This window comes from Zea mays, chromosome 8 (assembly GCF_902167145.1).
Source record: "Zea mays cultivar B73 chromosome 8, Zm-B73-REFERENCE-NAM-5.0, whole genome shotgun sequence".
NCBI lineage: Eukaryota > Viridiplantae > Streptophyta > Magnoliopsida > Poales > Poaceae > Zea > Zea mays.
This window is the reverse complement of record NC_050103.1, coordinates 17077200-17098023: the sequence shown is the minus strand read 5'-3', so window position 1 is coordinate 17098023 and position 20824 is coordinate 17077200. Positions and strand designations below refer to the sequence as shown.

Sequence of the window (20824 nt, the reverse complement as noted above, 5' to 3'; positions counted from 1 at the left end):
CATGTTGTATGGTGTAGATGAAGTGGCTAATATTCTGATGTAAAAAATTCTCGGCCTCAATAGGAATCCATCCATCCAATGGGGCGTGCCTGTGGCTGCTTGTGCTGGTGGTTACTATGGTGGCTCTGGACAAGGTTATGAGGCTTAGGCTTATGGCAGTGAGTATGCACAACCCCAGGATCCTAACATGTATGGTTATGGTGCTTATGCTGGTTATCCAAATTACTATAAGCAACCAGCTGCATAGCAGCCACAGTAACAATAGGTGAAGCTCCTAGCTAATTAACGCCATTTGGAGTTGAAACAGTGAAAAAAAAACATCTCTACTAATAACAAATGTGTTCTCCACGTCCATCGCTTGCTACTTAGTGCAAATCTTGTCTTGGCTTGATCTAGGTATAAACGTGAAGATGTAAAGATACAGGCCTGGGAGAACCATGAGAAGAGAAAAGCTGAGACGAAGATGAAGAAAATGCAGGCGAGTTTCTAGATGCAATTGTTCAGATTACTTCTTGCTCATTAATTTGGGTGGGATAGTTGTTAAGTTCTCAGATTTTCAGTTCTGGTAGATTCGTGTTTGGTTAGTCGTTGCTGGATTGGATAGGCTATGCATCATCTAACTTGTTCTTTGTGCAACATGCCTAAGAATGCTACTCAGTTTGTATTCTTGTTGTACAGCTTGCACCCTACCATGTTGTTTAAGCAAATTGCTGCTCCATGTTTTCAGATACAAAGGATTACCAGAATTTCCTTGACTGTATGATACTAAGCCTTTCACTGGACGATAACGGTGCTTCCTTGACTGTATGAAGTCGTGAAATTATGTGCTCAACTGATTGCTGATGGGTTATCTTCATCTCTTGTAGCCTGATGTGTAGATTTTTGCGAGATTATGGTGATGTAAAATAGTACTGATAATGCGTGTCTGCACTCTGATGTCCCTAGCTGCTGTCTGAACGTTGTTGTTTAGCATTACCTCTATGGCCTATTCATATGCTCATATGGTGAGGAGTGAGGACAGGAGCTGTAGGTATGCCATCCGCCGAGCAGTAGAAATTAAAAGGTTGGCTGCACCAGAATCAGCATGCGCGGCGGTGGAGATCGAGCAGAGGTAATGCATGGTTGAAGGTTAGATGGTGGACTGGACACAGAGGCGGTCACGTCCAGATTTTGAATAAGTTTAGGTTAGGAGCAGTCGTGATCGAGGATGGTGTGAGTGAAAGCGGCAATGACGCATCGGGAGCCGAGAGGGTGGGTGCCAGTGGCGAAAGAGCGCAGTGAAGAAAATGAGAGGGGGAGAAGACTGGGCACGTGGAGAGAAAAGAAAACATGTACTACGCATTGTGCAGTAATATACTTTTTATTGATATTTATTTAAAACATTATTATTATTTTATCTCTCTTCCTCCCATGATAATAGTACTACTACTCTCACAGTAGCCTAGATCGTAGGAGTCATAGTAACGAAGTATGATAAAAAGACATGGCAAAGATATATACAGTAACATGAACGGGATAATTCAATCAGTATCGCTCTTAAAAGAGGTGGATCTAAACAATAGAACAACTACGTAACCTAGGTATGGAGCTCCCCTAAAGTAATCTAGATGATACGATTGTACATTCTCTGGGATTTAGAATTTTCTTTTCAGCTTAGTTTTGTCCTCTGTAGTTGTTCGCTATTTATTCGAGGTTTGGCATGTAGCACTGTTGCATTTTATGTTGGTCTCTACTCTTCTCACCAAAAGAAAAACAATGCTCAGTATGGTTTTTGCAAGCATGTCAAAAATCTATGTTTTCAGAACATTGGCATGACATGTTTTTTATGCTGAAAAGAACATACATACTGCAAATCAAAAGGTTTCTACTGAATTTCCGTAGCAAAGGTCAAGGACTTTTTTTTCGTTGTTCTCAGTGCTATAGCTTTATCGATGCTTATTATTTCTATTCTATCGCTCCCCTTACACCGGAAACATTTTACCGAGAAAAAAAGGCTCAACAACTATCCTTTCCTAGAGGATTCAAATTTCGTTATGAATTGTGCTATTACAGGAAGTGGAGGCATGGACAATATCTTTTCACCCAGGAGGCTCAGCAGGCAGAACAGTTTTGGTAGCATAGGCACTCCTCTGACTCCAACTATGCAAGCCATTGCAGACGTCATGAGTTCGAAAACCACACCGGAAGCAACTATTTCCTCATTACAAGGCGAGATTTCCGAATCCAAGGCCAAATGTATGGCACTGATTTCTCAGGCAAGCAGCACTGAGGATCAAAACCGTGCCGAGGACATCAGGCAGCTTAGCGAAAAGCTCGAGAGCATGCAATCGTTGGTGACACAATTAAAGAACTTTGATCTGACTATCTGAGTTGTGCATGTTTTTTGTGTGTACAGTACACAAGGTCGTTCTGTTCAAACTCGGAAGTGGCAAATGCTGCTTCCTGGTGGCTGGTTGAGTTATTCGTTTGTGTACATTTAAGGGGGTGTGTAAAGATTGGGTGGAATAATCGGTTGATAGGCAGCTCGAGGAAATTTTGTAGGCAGCTGGTACCGGCAATATGCTTTGTAGCACGACATCATGATCAAACAGGTCACTAAGAAGAGTGCAGTGCCATTTATATCATTGTATGTATAAAATGTGCACAGAACGTTGCTTTTCGCGCACAAAAACTTTGTTCCTCCTGAGTCACTGAAGTGTTTCTTGCCATTGTGTCAACTATCGAAGTGTTTCTTGCCGTGCCGTATTGTCAAATATTCAGTTTAGCCTCGTTCGCTTTATCAGGTAGTAAGGCGGCCCTGTTTGAATCTGTGTTTGAATCTCACGGGATAAACTTTAGTTTTTTACTGAACAATTTAGCCATATGAATTCAATTGCTAAAGTTTAGCTCTTTGGAGTGTTTGTACTACTCTAATAAAGTTTAGCATATTAGAATAAAAAGACACACATGCCCCTAATGCGGAGACAGAGAGAACGGGGTTGGAGGGTATGTGGTGGAAAATAGGGTTCTCTGGCCTACGTTTAACTCCTTTTAGCACCCATTGAGCAGCTTATGTGATAATAGGTGCTAAATTTTATCACAACACCATTAGACCTCCTGTTTAGATCATCAAATGACTAAAAGTAGCTAAAAAGCTGCTAAAGTTTATCTCGTGGAATTGAAACAGAGCCTAAGCCATTTTTGTCAGCAGTAGTGTCTTAGTGACTGCATAACTTAGATATTTTCATTTATGCGGTTCGTCCGTGATATATCGATATAATTAATGAGCACCCTAACCCTACAATATATTAACCCTACAATATATTAGCATTTTTAGAAGTCTTTACAATATATTAGCAAATGCAAGAAAAAAATTAAGAGCCTGTATTGGAACACGTTATTTTCTTAGGGTATATTTGGGAACACAATATTTTCTTAGTTCCAAGACAATAATATGTTATTTGATCATACCATGGTATTTTATACCAAAAATTGTTTGGGAACATATACAATAATTTTGTATTTTAAATCATGATTTTGACAATACTATGGTCGTGGTATTTTTTAGGGTCAGGCCAAATTTTTTTTTGCTTGCACGTAGCTATAGTCTTCTCTTCTCCAAACAAGTCTTGGATTGGACTGATATAAATATACCATAGTTATATCATAACATCAATTAAAAACTATAGTATTATAAATTGTTGTTTTGAGAAATAAAGTTCTCAAACAAGCCCTAAAAAGCCAAGAAACAGTGAAAAAGGCCCGCCTAATATGAGCCAAAGCCCACATAGCAGGTTAGGTACTTGAACTGGACCCGAGGCCAGTGAAAACCCTATCCAGATCGAATCAGCCCGATACCCGGCCCAATCTAACGGATGGGTTACCCTTGCCCGCCCGCCCGCTGACCCAGCTCGATGTCCTAAGGCTCTCTTCAGCTTCTTTTAAAGGGTAAAGGGTAGATGGATGATAATTCTGCATGTTTTTGTTCTGCTCTTTATGTTACATTCAACGACTTCTCCATACTTCACGCTTGTATTTGTTGGGGGACAAACAGTAGGTGGCTACTTTTGCCTCTCTTTTCTTATTTTCTTGCTTCTTGGCTGCAATACCAGTCTCCCTCTACCTATCCAACTCCATGTTTAAGAAAGTATTGTCAATGTAAATTGTCTGTTTTCACCCTAACATATTGTCACAAAACATTGTAATCGTTGTGAACTAACATTTTATCAAATAATTGACATGCCGTAGCAACGCACGGGCACTATACTAGTTATATTTTAAGGTAATAAGGAAAAAACAAAAACAAAGAAAATCTCAAAGTCCGCGAAGGCAAATGTGTTTTGGACGACTGGGCCTCGACAACCCACCGCATCATAGCCAAAGCAGCATTCAGGCCTGCTCCAGGCCCCCGGCAAATTTGTACAGGACCGGACTGCGATCGGCACTGCCTTCTCTTCTCGCTTTGACCCTTTCACTCTGCGCGCGCTATCTCTCTAGTGGCGTCGTGGGCGACTGCCGCGCCTCCGTCAGGTGCCGAGGTCTTCGTCGGGCCTTTCGCCGGCGACGAGCACCTACCAGGTATGCCCATCCCTTATTTTTTCCTTCACGCTGCGCAAAACCTAGCACCCTAACCCTAACTTAAGCTATTTGGCTATTTGCGTATGCTTAGATTTTATTTTCAAAAGTTATCGGACTTACATTTGTGGCTGCGTACAATCATGCCCTTTACTGGGTCTGCCCCTGAGTCCCTGACTTTTGGATCATTTAACCGCTGAATTTTCGCGTTCTGATTTTGCAGTTGTGGGATTTCTCACCGCTTGCTCGCGATGCTGCAATGGACGGGTGGTTCGAGGAGGAAGGTGTACGCCGTGAGTATCCACATTTCTACCTTAAATCGGTATTGTACTTCACGGTTCACGACATTTAATTTGTGTAAACAGTATGATTTCGACTGTTTTGTGCTTCAATTTTGTAACTGCTATTGATGGTTGGCATTCAAACTCTAGAATGGTCACTACGCGTATCTGTCTTTTAACAACCTGTAACGTGCTGTTAACATTTGTTTATGTTTGTGTCGCTTTCCGTTCTGCTTGTTTGGCCTGGTTCTGAAATGAGCAGTCCAGGAAGTCAACACAGAGCAGGTAATATTGGTAGTTTCACTGATTTCAGTCAGTAAAAGTTCATACTGTGGTGTTACTCATTTTTTCCCACATCGATGGAACTGATCATCGTGCTTGATCAAACAAATGTGTGGCAGGCAAAGGCAGTACTTCGAACAAAAGCGACGGCAACAGCAGCAGCCAGAGCTGCAGTACCAGGATGATGTGGCAGGAGGTCAAGCATCACAAAATCAACAACGTCGTTCACTTGATGTTCTGAACATCAATGATCTGGCTACTCCAAATAATCATCATAGTGGATCCACAAGCAAGTTTCCTATATCTATTTTCTGTGGTTCATCGCTTTACCTTTCTAGCATAATGTCTGGTTAAGCAGAACTTTACTCTTTAGTCTTGACAGATTTTTTTGATATAATTGTTTTGTTACCATGTCAGATACAGATGGTGCCATTTCACAAGTGGATTGCATTCTTTCAGATGCTTCTCCTAAAGAGGCGATAAAGAATATCACTTCTTTATGCAATATCAACATGAAGGAAGCAGGTGAGGGTGCCATTTCTGTACAAACAGTCAAGTAAACTGATTAAGAATAAACTACTTTCTTGTGCATGCAGTATTTCAAATTTTCAACATAGGCACATTGGCAACAACTTGTGCATCCATAAAATTAACAGACTAGGAATTCCTTCGGTCCCTCCAGTCACTTCTACATGTTGAATAGGAACCTGTTGTGGTTTTCAGAGAGTATTTTCTTTAACAAAGTGGCAGGAGTTCTGCCTTTCAATTAAGAAAAGAGTACATGTACAAGGTAGTTCTCAATAATTGCTTCTATCTCTGTATTTGACATGGTACCAAAAGGTACTAAAAATGTTGTTGAACTGATTTTTCCAAAATAGTTCATATCCTAAGTTTTAAAAGGTTGGCTGGACAATTTATAGGATGACATCTAATTTGTACTGGAGGTAGTTGTAGATATATGTCTTCCTCTGTTGAATATTTGGCTGCTAAAAGGAAAATGAACTTTTATGGTAATATTAGTTTGTGAAGTGTGTAACAAGCCCTTTCCTTACATTAAAGTTTTATCATAAATTATTAATTCTCTTATATTATGCAGGTTCTCAGCCAAGGTCAGTATATCCACACAGTATGGTGAGAGTGTGCCTGCATTTGGCCTGTTTTATGAATGCCAGTATTGTGGATTGGCAGATTGTCTTCACCCTTTGGTCATCAAGATGTTGCAGAACCTGTTAATCGTCATGAAGATCCTCTTGGTTGTAAAGTGTCTTCATCCATAAACTGTAGCACCAGGCAGAAAAATCAAAATCTGGAACTCCAAAGTGGTGATGTTTCCTTCACTATTACAAAGCATCTGTATCGTTCCTACTGATTGAATTACTTCTCTAGTCTGTTCAACTATTTGAATCAAATGTCCATCCATTCTGAAGTGCATCACATTTAGTAGGACATTGACATGGTCCACGAGACAACACTTTTATTAGGAATTCTATAAGAATATGAATCTTCAAAAAATGTTGATTATATATTATAAAATCAGTTTCCATGATGAATCTATTGTGCGCCATAATCCTCAACAACAACAACAAAGTCCTTTATCCCAAGCAAGTTGAGGTAGACTAGAGATAAAACCCAATAGAACCCACAATCAAGGTTCAGGGCTTCAGTCACATGGATAGCTGTTTTTCATGCACTTCTATTAAAGGCTAAATCTTTGGGTATATCCTATCCATTCAAGTCTCCTTTTACTACTTTTTTCCATGTCAACTTCGGTCTTCCTCTTACCATTACTACGCGCCTTAGGATCCCACTATGCACTAGCGTCTTTGAAGGTCTTCATCGGACATGTACAAACCATCTCAACTGATGTTGGACAAACTTTTCTTTAATTGGTGCTACCCGAGCGGCCTAGCCTATCATGTATATTGTGGACTCGATCCCTTCATGTATGCCCACAAATCCAAACAACATACATATTTCCACAACACATATCTACTGACTATGTCGTCTTTTTGTAGGCTAACATTCTGCACCATACAACTTAGCAGGTCTAATCTTCGTCCTATAAAATTTGTCTTTTAGTTTCTATGGTACCATCTTGTCATATAGAACACCAGATGCTTGACATCACTTCATCCAACTGGCTTTGATTCTATGGCTGATGACAAGAGCTAGCAGAAAAGTGCAAGTTCAATATGTGCTTACTGGAATGCTTATTTATCTCGCTATGGCGGTAAATACACTCCCCCTTGGGCTATCAAGGCTATCGACAAAATTAGAAGAGGTTTCTTATGGAGGGGGTGCAAGGAGGTCAGAGGAGGGCACTGTCTGGTTGCCTGGGGCAGAGATTGTAGACCCCTCCAGTTGGGCGGTCTTAGCATTTCTAGTCTTAAGGAGCTTATTTGGGCCCTGCCCATGCGGTGGCTTTGGCTCCAAAAGACTGAGCTTAACGACCATGGTGCAGCCTACCTATCCAAGTACCGGACAAAGCAAGGGCTTTCTTCTCGATGGTGTTGACTTCAAAGGTTGATAATGGGGCTAATACTTTGTTTTGGTCTCATAAATGGATTTATGGGCAGAAAATTGCAGATCTGGTTCCTAGATTATTTGATGTCATTCCGAAAAAGAATCACTAACAGAAGAACGGTTCAGGAGGCGTTGACAGATATAAAATGGATCTCAGATATTATAGGAACTCTTTCTGTGGGGGTCTTAGTGGATTATCTCCATCTCTGAAATTTGGTATCAGATTTGGAGCTGCTACCAGATGTGGAAGATAAACATATATTCAGTATTGCTGCAAATGGGGCTTATTTTGCTAAGGCTTCTAAGTCTTGCTCCTATTCCTGGTACTGAGTGTTTTATGGGATGGTGGGAGAAGATTGACAAAAGTTCTGGAGATATGGCTATGAGGGGTCTCAATTCTCTTATTGCCTTGGGCGCCTGGAATCTTTGGAATCATCGGAATAGAATTGTCTTTGATGGATTATCCCCTAGTGTTTCCGCAGCTCTCTGTCAGGCAAGGGAGGAACAACAGTTGTGGGAAATGGCAGGAGCTAAGGGTCTCTCCTTTCTTGCCGCCACCAACAGTGTCCCTTAGCTGCTCGTTGTAGGGTTGTATTTGTTTTTTCTAGGATCATGGATTGTTTCATTTTTCTTTGTTTTAAACCTCCTTAGGAGGGTATTCGTGTACCGGGGTCTATTTTGGACATTCTTTTTCTTCTACTTAATATAATGATGCGCAGTTCTCCTGCGCTTTTGAGAAAAAAACATGGGCCAATTCCCTGTATGCCACTGGAAAATATACTCGTTCCTTGTATGCCACTGGCCCCACATGTCATAGACACAAAAAAATATACTTATATGCCACTCAGTGGCACACAAGGAATGAGTATAAAATCTGATGGCATACCAGGAATTTTCTCAAAAAACATATTCATCAATAGCCTCATCACTTTGTACTTTTGTAGCATTGATCTTAAATACCTAAAGCTGTCCTTCCTAGGCACTACCTAACCTTCTAAACTAATATCTATTTGCTCATGTGTAGTGTCAAAATGGTGAAATCACATCTCATATGTTCTATTTTAGTTCCACTAAGTCTAAAATATTTGGATTCTAGAGTCTCTCGCCACAATTCTAGTTCCCTATTTACTCCTGTACAACTTTCATCAACTAGCACAACATCATCCGCAAAAAGCATAGACCAAGCCATATCCCCTTGTATGTCCCTTATGACCTTATCCATCACCAAGGCAAAAGGGTAAGGGCTCAAAGCTGATCCTTGATATAGTCTTATTCTATCGGAAAGTCATTTGTGCCTCCATCACTTATTCGAACATTAGTCACAACATTGCCGTGTGTAATTCATTATGTATTTGCGGTCAAAGTTAAAAAGTTTGTCTGGTTGAAATCCTAGTCTTGCTAGCAGTTATTGCGTGGAACTAGAGGAGAAAGGAGCAGTTGATGTTTACAGCTGTGGAATTGAAGAATTTATTTGTAAACATCATTTTTGCTTTGTATTGGATTGCTAGTTGCATAGTTGAGTTTGATCTACTTGTTATATATCATTGAAACTCAGGTTTGACTACGATTTGTACTTGCAGAAATTTCACTTATTGATTTGGTCAGTTACGAGGGATCAAAGAATAGGTTGACCGCACAATCTGCCCATGAACCTCATGTTTCATTTTCTGTTAAAGGTGCATGTCTCAACGACATACTGTCTGGATTCAAGGACAATCGTTATTTGTTTAAGTGCTTACTTCCTATCATTATTAAGTAGCTTATTATTGGAACAACCTTTGTAGTAGTTGTGAAATGAAAATGAACAATTTGCTATGCTTACGGGAAGAAATATTGTGCAAGCTTGCAGATCACTTCACAGTTAAAGTTCAATTTCTGGTGGGCTTGTATATCTTTTGATATACATATATTGATATTTTTACATCTATAGTGTGCAAGGATTTGCACCTAAACTGCATCCTTATGTTGACATTTGTTTCATTCACCATAGTAGGGTTTGGTAGCAAATGGTTTTGGTTGTGAAGTTTGCATTAGTTCTGTGGTCCACCTGTTGTTATTATTGTCCCTGATCAACCTTAGTATACTGTCGTTTTTCTTCTATAACAACATATTATAATGGTTCACTAGACATCCATCTGCTTTTGTTTCAGGCCTTGGTCATATCAAGATGGAAACACCTCCCCATTCACCGCGACGAGCCAAAAGGTTGAATTATAAAACTTAAACTATTAATTGGTACATGGCTAATATGGATATTTCAGCTACATAAAGTTAATTAAGCTGTCATGGGCATCATAGGGAGCGAGAGGCAACAGCCATGCTGGGATAAGGCTAGAGAATAAGATTGAGATGAGCTGGGATAAGGCTAGAGAATAAGATTGAGATGAGAGAATTGTGGAGAGTTGGTTAGCAGCAGATAAGTCCAAGAAAGTAGGAGTTAGTTGAGAGTTTGTAGGAGAAGTTGGTTAGCCATAGGGCTATTTATAAGCCGCATGGCAGCAGGGAATAAATCAAGCAAGATCATTGTCATACCAATCTCTCTCCCTTGCAATGACCCTCTCAAGCGCCTAGGGCTGCTACCCTAGAACCAAGCCTGCGGCAGAGGGGTATAACCTCGCCGGAGAAGACAGCTATCCCCATGGACTGACACCTGGTATCAGCTCCAGGTTATCCTCACCACCACCAGCCGCCCATCCCTCACCACCACCAGCCGCCGCAACGCCCTCCCACCCGCCCTCTCCAACTCCAGATGCATTCACTCGGCTCGAAGAGAGTTTTGGCCGTCTCGCAGAGAAGTAGGATCAGTTCGTTGTGATGTTCCACCGGTACAAGGAGAAGACAGAGAAGGAACTCCAAGCAGCGGTGCGGCTTCAGGCGGCAGCGCGAGGGTTCCTGGCACGCCGCCAGGTACAGTCCCTTCGTGGGGAGAAGCACCTTGCTGTGGCCTCCAGGGCCACCCCATGGTCGTCATCACATGAGCAGGTCGTGGTGCGCCTGCAAGCCGCAGTGCGCGGCTTCCTTGTTAGGCGGGCGGTGCGGAAGCTGCACTTGCTGATCAGCTCATCGCTGCACCAACTCGCAGCCTGCGCGCCCAACCACCAGGTCTCGTCTATACTTTTTGAACCCCCTGCAGAAGTCGAGATCTGGGTATGCAGCCCCTCTGCACGGCCAAAGAGGGTCGTCTCCATTCGGGCAACTGCCTTGGTGCTGGACAGACCCAACATAAGAACGGGCTGGTTCCTCCTTCACCTTTCATCCAACGTGAAATCCGCAGTTCAACTCTTTCCTTGGGATCCAGGAGGACAGGAGGACATAGCTGCAGTTCAAATTTATATTTTAGTTCCACAATTATTTTGTATTTTCGTCTTAAATAATAAAGGTAAGCCGAGATGTAAAAGGCTTAACCTTAAGTCGTGTCAGGTAAGTCTATGGCAGCTCGAGGACGAGCTGGTCCTCAAGGGAGGGGGAGATGTCATGGGCATCATAGGGAGCGAGAGGCAACAGCCAGGCTGGGATAAGGCTAGAGAATAAGATTGAGATGAGCTGGGATAAGGCTAGAGAATAAGATTGAGATGAGAGAATTGTGGAGAGTTGGTTAGCAGCAGATAAGTCCAAGAAAGTAGGAGTTAGTTGAGAGTTTGTAGGAGAAGTTGGTTAGCCATAGGGCTATTTATAAGCCGCATGGCAGCAGGGAATAAATCAAGCAAGATCATTGTCATACCAATCTCTCTCCCTTGCAATGACCCTCTCAAGCGCCTAGGGCTGCTACCCTAGAACCAAGCCTGCGGCAGAGGGGTATAACCTCGCCGGAGAAGACAACTATCCCCATGGACCGAAGGTCCATGACATAAGCAGTGTTTAGTTTTACATAAAATGGTTTTTGTTTGTGGATATTTCTCAATGGTTGGTTTGAGACTACTCCATAACGAGGTAACCATAGGTGCAAACAGTGCCGTAATCATAGGATGAGTCCTATTTTATTTACCTCAAGGAACAAATTTCTTGCAGTTAAAGATATTATTCTCAAAGGCTCATTTGTGTCGCAGAAATCAAGCTCATCAATATTCATATCTTGCCCTTAAAAAAAACTCGACCGGAGAGGGAAAGACCGCCCTCCCGGTATTATATTAAGAAGAGACCGAAACATGGTCCCGGCCGAGAAAACCCTCGAACCTGGCCCTCCATCACTAATGGGCCGATCAACTGCCCACTCTGCAACGGCCCAGCCGGAGGGTGGTGTGCAGGATATCGATCCCCGAGAGCGCCTTTCGCATATATCTTGCCCTTAAGCCAGAGAATAACAACCAACTGGTCCTGTTCAGATATTTTTTGTGTGTAAATGGTCTAACTTGCACAATGGGTTGACACTTGAGAACAACAAACATTCTTCTGTTGTGATACAAGTCATGCTCATGGCTTCCACACAGGTGCAGTGCTATATCCAAGTCTAAACTATATTGCATTTAATGTGGCTACACAGGGTTTTACCTTTACCTCCAAAGCCCATGCGGTTTATACATAAAGCAAAGCGGTCTATACCATTTGATGTCACAAAGGCATTGGTGAGGTTTCAAATGCCTTACTCCTTGAAATGATCTCTCTCTCTCTCTCTCTCTCAGGATAGGCAGGCAATAATCTTAAGATATCTTTAGTGCCTGTTTGGATCGCCTTTTGATTATTAGTAATAAGATAAAATAATCTCTAAGTGATCCAACGAACAAATCATTGATCCATCTCAAACTTTCTTTAGGAGATTATAGGTGCTGAAAAGACCAAATCTTAATCCAAGGATCCAAACAACCCAGATTATTATAATCTGTAATCTTGATTATAGTCCAGATTTTAATAACCCAAAGGTGATCTAAGCAGACCCTTAATGAATGTGGAAAAACTGTACTTTTGGTAATTAAGGTGGATCCAAGCTGCTAATTCCTTTCATTTAGTATTCTGTATCGTTTCCTTACCTCAGAATTCAGAATTTTTTGGTGGGCTTCTTGGAGGGAAGTTCTCATTATATAGCTTATACGATTGTCATTTTTCATCAGACTATATGACAAATTCACAACCAATTTCTTATGAAATCTACATGTTAACTGAATTGGACCATTTCAATGTAATGATGCAAATGCTTTTCTTGTACCACTTTTAACAGGATTCTATTACCAGTATCAATATGCTGAAGGAGCAAAGACCATCAGCCAAAATGTGCAGTATATTGGATGAAGCAGGCTATGAAAGGAGAGAACAGTTTAACTGTTATTTACCGGATTCATCTAAGAGCCTCAATGCTGACCTCTATGTTGAGGACGAGGACATGTTTTATGAACCTCAAGCTGAAAAAGATTGGCAATGTAAGTTCTCATGAGTGACGACACAAGTTTTGTGGCCTAAGAAAATATCACTCTATATATTCGTGATTCTACATTTTTGTTCTGAACAGCAAAGCATAGTAGATCAGATGGCAATCTTGCTGATGAGAATTATGATGGACTCTGGAGGATGGATGAATTTAATTCAGAGGATCATCTTTTTACTCAAAGAGACAAACATGTTGATATAAGTGGCTATGGATTTAAAGACGGATACTCTCCAGAGCGAAGGTTACTCCTCCACATACATAAGCTTGACTAACAGGCCTCACATGTTCATGGGGTACAAATAATATAGTTTTTCTTGCAGAAACTCAACAAGACCTGTCACAGTATTTGAGAATACAGGTTAGAGTTTTTTCTATGTTTTTTTTTGTTTCCCAAATCTTACAGATCAGTGACATTCTTGTAACAAAAAAAGTGGGCATTCCCTGTTATTTTTTCTCAACCTTATCAATTGATTTGTAGCTAGTGTGCACTTATACGGTGATGCTGAAGTAATCAAGATTTCATCTCTCCTAGATTTTCATTACTTGTGGAACATTACTTATCTCCGGTGTGTTGCCAAACTAAGTTGCCTTACCTTTTTTCGTTCATCGGTAACAGGCCCACCTAGCATGGTTGAAGTAGTCTGTAAAACAGTGTTCCAGAATCATGCAATTCTTCTTTTCTTGTGATATCTCTGAAATGCTTTTTGGAAGTATATTGGCGGGATAGTAATTGGATTTATGCACCAGGTGCCACATTTGGGTTTGACACTTGGGTCACCAGTTCTTAGCTCATCAGCCATTAGTCACCACCTAGCATACTTGTAAAATGGTGTTCTTCATTCATGTTGTTCAGTTTTCGTTCTGATATCTATGTGATTCTTGGAATTACTTGTGGATTCTCTTTGACTTTTTTTGGTTATGTTGTGGACTAAGTCAAGCTAGCAGTGTGATTGCATTGCATACTTGTCTTGTTATTAACGTATGCCTACCATTTTTCTGGTCTGAAATCTTTGTGTTTCAATTTTCATTGAAGGAATTCAATCCTCACATGATCTCTTTTCTGATCATTCATTGATGGATGATGAGGACACTGAACTTTTCAAGTGGGAAAGGTAAGCATAATGAACTGATGAAGTTACGAAGCCTCATGCATATCATGTTAATACAATACTTCTGATCTTTCTGTCATTCTTGTCAGTCACCCACCAAGTAAGAAAAAATCCAACTCAAATAGCAATTTTGGTCCTTCTGCTTGGCCTTATGACATGGTCGATGGTTCAGAGAAAAGGAGTCCAATAAGGTATTGGAGGATCTACTTATAACTGTGTCTGAATGGGTTATAGGTTCCTGATTCCTTATTGTTCTATGTCGTGCAAAGTTATTAGGAATTTCTTGCTGATCCTTTCAAAAAATTTCTTTGCAGTGAAGAATCATGCTCATCTGCTGCAGGTCAGTCATTTTTACTATTGACTTCTTTTGTCTTCATTAAAGACTTTAGTCTAGAGATTACATATGCAAAAGCTATATCTTGACCCCCTCCTATATTTGGGATCAAAGCGATGAAGGATAGAACGTGCAAGAAACAATCACCATCAATGAAGAATGATATGAACGAGAATGACGAGTTTCATATAAGATTGGATAAGCTGGATATTCCAAACATGGATGCACCTCTTCATGGGAGGTCACTGTTTAACAATCCAGAAAAGTTGGATAGGAAAGAAACAGCACCTCGGAAGAAACTTGAGACAAATTGGTTGCAAAGTGTTACTGGGCAGCCAAGAACTCAAGAACCAAGCTGTCGGTTATCACTTAACGAGAAATTTTCTAATTGGGATTCTCCTACTTTCCGTTCAAAGAGTACTACTGGACTAACTGATAAATCGAGTTGCACCATGTTGCATAAGGATAAATCTTCTTTCGATGCCGCTCCAGATTTGGACATGTATCAAACTGTGGAGTCAACTCAAAAGAGGCCTGTTTCAAAAGTTCATTCTATTTATCAGAGGCCTGAGAAACCTATTTTTGAAGACGAAATTCACATGCAGCATACTGTTTCAGATATGTTTCATGATAAAATTGAATTATCGAACCCATATCAGAACAAGAATCTCCAGAGTGACATTGATATGAGCACTTTCATTGGGCAGAAGGTGGAGAAGCAAGAAGATGAATTTCCATGCTTCAGCAGTTCAAGTGCAGACACCTTCCGTGCAGAGAAAGCAGCGCGTTCTGTAAGACAAACTGTTGATCGACACAGTACATGCTCACAGCCTTCTGGCAGGGATTCATTCAGGCACGGGTTCAGTCCTGGTTTCAATTTCCAGGAGTCAGAACCAAACACGTTTTGGGCAGATAGCTATGTTTGCAATGGTACTTTTCAGGCGGGTCTTGAGTTCAGTGGTGTGGTTGCAAGAAAAGACAGTGATAAGAATGAAGTCAAGATTGAGGCATCTGAGAAACCAGATACTAAGATATTGACAGGAACATGTTGGCTCTCTGCAGATAACAGGAATGTGATTAATGGGACTGAAACATGTTCTGATGGCTCAGAAGCGTTCAATTGTTCTGAAGCACAGAAGGAAACTTCAGCAGTAGTGACACAAATTCCTGCGAACTTGAGCTCTCTTCGGGAAACCTCAGCAGAACTGTTCCAAGTTCGTAATCACGTCATACCTGTAAAGAGGGAAAAGATGTAAGTAGTGTGCCCCTCAATTGTCATTCTTCTAAACTGTTGTTTGTTTACTGGAGTCCCTCTCATTGTTAATGACTAGAGATAATCCTGGTGTTGACTTCGATGCTGTGATGCATTCAAAAAGCAAGATCCACGATGTTAGAGATCATTCTAAACTAAATACTACGTTTCGATCTCCTTTCATTGGAGGTTCGTCATTCACTCCCCAATTACATGTTCTCTTTCTGGTATGACTCAAAAAGGAAAAAAAAACAACCATGTGATTATGTCAATATGTTTTCTGCTATTTAGAGGTGGTGGGGATTGAGAAGAAGATTGTAGCGAACGTGTCACCCGACAACTCTGATGTTCAGTATCAGTTTATGCTTGAACAACGTGTTCTTCGGCGGCTTTGTGTTCAGAAGATAGTGGTGCCTACACCGATGAAGGACAGGCTAGACAAGGTAATATAGTCTAGACCAGCCAGATTGTAATGATTCTGTATTGCACTACTCCTGTCCTTGGAAATGTGTTGTTTTGTTGTGTTATTTTGAAAATGGTAGGAATTCCAAAAGATACTTTGATGCATTCAACTCGGGGTTTTCTGATTGCACTAGAGATAATAGTTAGTTGACTAAAAATTACAAGTGTAACTAAGGGGTGTTTGGTTTCTAGTGACTAATTTTTAGTTTCTCCATTTTAGTTTCTAAATTGCCAAATACGGAAACTAACATGGAGTTTTGGTTTTTTTTGTATTCGGTATTTTAGGGACTAAAATAGAATAAAATGGAGGGACTAAAAATTAGTCCCTAGAAACAAACACCCCCTTAGCTAGCTAACAAATAGCTAGTTAACTATTAACTAATTTACTAAAAATAGTTAATAGTTGAACTATTAGCTAAATTGTTTGGATGTCTTCACCTAATTTTAGTCACTAACTATTAGATCTATTGCATTCAATCACCCCCTTAATCTGATGCATAATTGTTGTGGCAAACTTATTAAGTGCTGTTGCGTATTGCCAACCTTTTACCATGAATATTATATTCTGGTTGCACTCTTCTTACACATTATTATGTTCAAATATGCTTTTTATACAGGATACAAACTTCACGATAGCGGAGGATGGATCTCTTCATGTCCTTCCAAAAAGCGTCTAACAGGTAAACTGCAGGAATTGACTTTCCATTTTAAGCGTTCTCGTGTTTTAAATGACTTGAGCGTGAGTCATGAAATCAGAAATTAAAGTCTATACAGCTTTTATTCACGCAGATTCACATCAGGGGAAGGAAATGACAATGTAGGGAAGGAACTCATTTCATGCCCGCGAAATGCAGGAGCAAGCCCATACACACGTCTGAGTTCCTCTGTGCTCATATTCTCATTTAAGGGCACCTCGCTCGTTTGTAGTGTCTGTTTGGAAATAGTAATCTTTCCTTCACTCATTAGTCCTAGTGTTGATTTTCACCATAATATCGCTTCAATGTATGCGTGTGGAAATATGGATTTCTGAATTGTTTGTTGTTACTTAAGTAGTGTTTGGTTCCGGAATATGGTGGGACGAAGCTGTTTCACTCTCAATTTATTGTTGTTTGGATTGGTTCTGTGTAGAATAGAGTGGCTATAAAAAAATTATGCTCAAATGTTAAATCATTCGATTTCTTAATTTTTTTGGATGGATCCGCTCTCTATATAGAGCCACTATCTGCTCTATACTAACTGGCTTTGGAACTGAACACTACCTCAGTGATTCTAGGAGGGTCATATGATGTTACACAATGATAATCTATTAGATTTCTGAAAAGTCTAAGTAAAGTTTGTAAAAATGTACATCATTTGTTCTAAAGTGTAACATGTTTTAACTTTTGTTTGCGCTACAAATCTAAACATAACGTATAACTAGGTATATAAATCTAAGAAAAGTCAAAATCTTGTAGTTTGGAATTAAAATTGGAGGGGGGCTTCAATTCTAACGATTGACAGATCCCTGCTATGGCAACCTTTTCTTCAAAGGAAAACTGGCACTCATTTTATTTTATAACCATGTTGAAAGCCACTGAATTGGTACTGCATTTGCATACAAAACATGAATAATAGTTGGCGTTTGTAGTCGGGATACGATATAATGGTAGCAAGGCACCAGAGGGATGAGATAGGCTTGGAATGCTGTAATATACACACAATATAAAGAGATCTAGGTCGTTTGAATGTAATACCCTACATGCTCTGTAGTCTATGTATAGCTGCAAGTGTGGACCTAACTTACATATTCAGTTGAGGCTAAGGACCTAGAGTCTTCAAACTTCGGTGGTAGCCTTTGAACACTAGTTGTTCATTGGTCCTTAGCCCAACACAGTCTATTGGTGGGAACAACCCTAGAACCTTGGTATGTTTTTAACATATTTCTATGTTTTTTTATAACACAAGAAAGAAGAGAGTTATATCTCTATTTGGACAATGGGCCTCGTCCATCGAAGGTCTAACTACTCATATCTTGTCGTAGTTATTGTATTGTAGGCGTTTCACATCTCTGGTGTGCCATAATGGCGAATGTGACATACCATATTTGTAGGTATGTATAAGTCGCCTAGAGGGGGGTGAATAGACGGAATCCGAAAATTATAAACTTAAGTACACACTACAAGTCGGGGTTAGCGTTAGAACGAATATTAAGTCCGGGAGAGAGGGGAAAACAAATCAACCAAGAAATAATGCGGATAAACACGGTGATTTGTTTTACCGAGGTTCGGTTCTAAAGAACCTAGTCCCCGTTGAGGTGGTCATAAAGACCGGGTCTCTTTCAACCCTTTCCCTCTCTCAAACGGTCACCTAGACCGAGTGAGCTTTCTTCCTTAATTTCTCGGGTCACTTAGACCCCGCAAGGACCACCACACGATTGGTGTCGATTAATTCGCTTACAAGGCTTTGAGAATAAGAATGAGAGAAAGAAGAAAGCCAACCAAGCAACAAGAGCAACAAAGAAACAGAAGAACGATCCTCTCACAAGTCCTAAAGCACTAGAATTGAATTGGGGACTTTGATTGGATCGGTGGCTTTGATTTGTGTCTTGGAGTGTTGCACTTTGCTCTTGTATTGAATGAGGAGTGCTGAATGCTTGGATGGTTGGAGTGGAGGTGGTTGAGGGGTATTTGTAGCCCTCAACCACCAAACAACCGTTGGGGAGGGGCTGCTGTCGATGGGCGCACCAGACACTGTCCGGTGCGCCAGCCACGTCACCCAACCATTAGGGTTCGGGCACAAACGACCGTTGGAGCTTTGTCTTCTAGTGGCACCAGACAGTCCGATGCCGCACCGGACATGCACTGTTCACTGTCCGGTGCGCCTCTGACGGCTGCTCTGACTTCTGCGCGCAATGTGCGCGCGCTGTAGCGTTTGCAGGTGTCCATTGCGGTCGACCATTGCGCTGGTAGCCGTTGCTCCGCTGGTGCACCGGACAGTCCGGTAGCACACCGAACAGTCCGGTGAATTATGGCGGAGCTGCGCTGGAAAAACCCGAGACTGCCGAGTTTGATCTTGTACGGTCCTGGTGCACCGGACAGTCCGGTGTGCCAGACCAGGGCATCCTCGGTTCCTTTGCTCCTTTGCTTTTGAACCCTAATTTTGATCTTTTATTGGTTTGTGTTGAACCTTTATGCACCTATAGAATATATCATCTAGAGCAAACTAGTTAGTCCAATATTTGTGTTGGGCATTCAACCACCAAAATTATTTATAGGAAAAGGTTAAACCCTATTTCCCTTTCAATCTCCCCCTTTTTGGTGATTGATGCCAACACAAACCAAAGCAAGTATATAAGTGCAGAATTGAACTAGTTTGCATAAGGTAAGTGCATAGGTTACTTTAGAATTAAACTAATTTATAAATTCACTAGATATGCGTGGATTGCTTTCTTTCTTTTAATATTTTGGACCACATTTGCACCACTTGTTTTGTTTTTGCAAATCCTTTTGGAAAATCTTTTTTCAAATTCTTTTGCAAATAGTCAAAGGTATATGAATAAGATTTTGAGAAGCATTTTTAAGATTTGAAATTTTTTCCCCCTATTTCAAATGCTTTCCCTTTGACTAAACAAATGCAAAAACAAACCAAGTGGTGGCAAAGAGTGATCCGAGTATGCCAAATCCTAAGTAAAAAGGTATTTGGTCTTCAATTTGAATTGATATTGCACTCTTCTTGTTGCTTTTTGATGTGTTGGCATAAATCACCAAAAAGGGGGAGATTGAAAGGGAAATGTGCCCTTGGGCCATTTCTATAATTGTTTTGCTGATTAGATGCCCAACACAAATGTTTTGAACCCTTATGTGCTAAGTGAGCAAGAAGTGCAAATCAAAGACAAGGTACGTTTGTAGACTTAGTGAATTGTTTTTAAGTACTAACATGTTTATCCAAGTGCTAGAAACAGTGCAGAGAAAAGAGAAACGAATTTGGAAAAAGACTTGGTTGTGTAAAGCCAACTCCAGCTCGGGCCTGGCGCACCGGACTGTCCAGTGCCCCAGGATGGTCAACGGTGAGTCAACAGCGCCAGCGGCCAACGGTCGTCCGCGCGATCAACGCGCGACACGTGGCCCGCTCCAACGGTCGGCTGGGTGCACCGGACTGTCCGGTGTGCACCGGACAGTGTCTGGTGCACCATCTGGTCGAGAGGTCCAACGGTCGACTGTTCCCGGAATGGAAAGAAATCATGCACCGAACTGCTACAGTGGTTGTCCGGTGCACCACTCGACAGAAGGCAAGATTGGCCTTCCAAGTTGGCCTCCAACGGCTCCTAGCTGCCTTAGGGCTATAAAAGGGACCCCTAGACGCATGGAGCAAAATACCAAGCTTGCAAGAAACATCCTAAGACTCCCAGACTCCGCCTCCACGCATTTGATTCGCTGTGTTAGTGATTTGAGCTTCATTTGAGTTGCGAACTCCCTGTGCTGCGCTTTGAGCTCAAGTCTTGGCTTGTGTGCGTGCGTGTGATGTAGATTCGAGTTTTGTGTGTGTTGTTTTCCCTCCCTTACTCTTGTGCTTCTTTGTGATCTCTATTGTAAGGGCAAGAGACTCCAAATTGTGGAGATTCCTCGCAAATGGGAAAAATACTCTAAAGGAAAAGATCGTGGTATTCAAGTTGATCATCAGATCACTTGA

General features: G+C 41.1%; 1 protein-coding gene across 1 annotated transcript; it reads left to right on the top strand.

The window, feature by feature from the left end:
- Positions 1-4350: 4350 nt before the first annotated feature.
- LOC103634850 (uncharacterized) lies at positions 4351-17326 on the top strand. The gene is made up of 21 exons (XM_008657444.3): positions 4351-4557; positions 4778-4847; positions 5098-5120; positions 5237-5406; positions 5535-5642; positions 6214-6226; positions 6306-6439; positions 9221-9316; positions 9791-9845; positions 12121-12202; positions 12793-12991; positions 13081-13240; positions 13320-13357; positions 14033-14111; positions 14198-14299; positions 14423-14448; positions 14557-15694; positions 15774-15883; positions 15986-16137; positions 16774-16836; positions 16946-17326. Exons 2-20 carry the CDS (start codon positions 4806-4808, stop codon positions 16831-16833), a joined length of 2787 nt encoding a protein of 928 aa, XP_008655666.2. The 5' UTR covers positions 4351-4557; positions 4778-4805; the 3' UTR covers positions 16834-16836; positions 16946-17326.
- Positions 17327-20824: the final 3498 nt, after the last annotated feature.

Bases quoted from the DNA above. Each gene is read 5' to 3' on its own strand.
- LOC103634850 (XM_008657444.3), top strand. From the start codon at position 4,806: ATGCTGCAATGGACGGGTGGTTCGAGGAGGAAGGTGTACGCC. The intron at 13,241-13,319 runs GTTACTCCTCCA...TTTTTCTTGCAG, and splicing joins GGATACTCTCCAGAGCGAAG to AAACTCAACAAGACCTGTCA. The intron at 14,300-14,422 runs GTATTGGAGGAT...ATTTCTTTGCAG, and splicing joins GAGAAAAGGAGTCCAATAAG to TGAAGAATCATGCTCATCTG.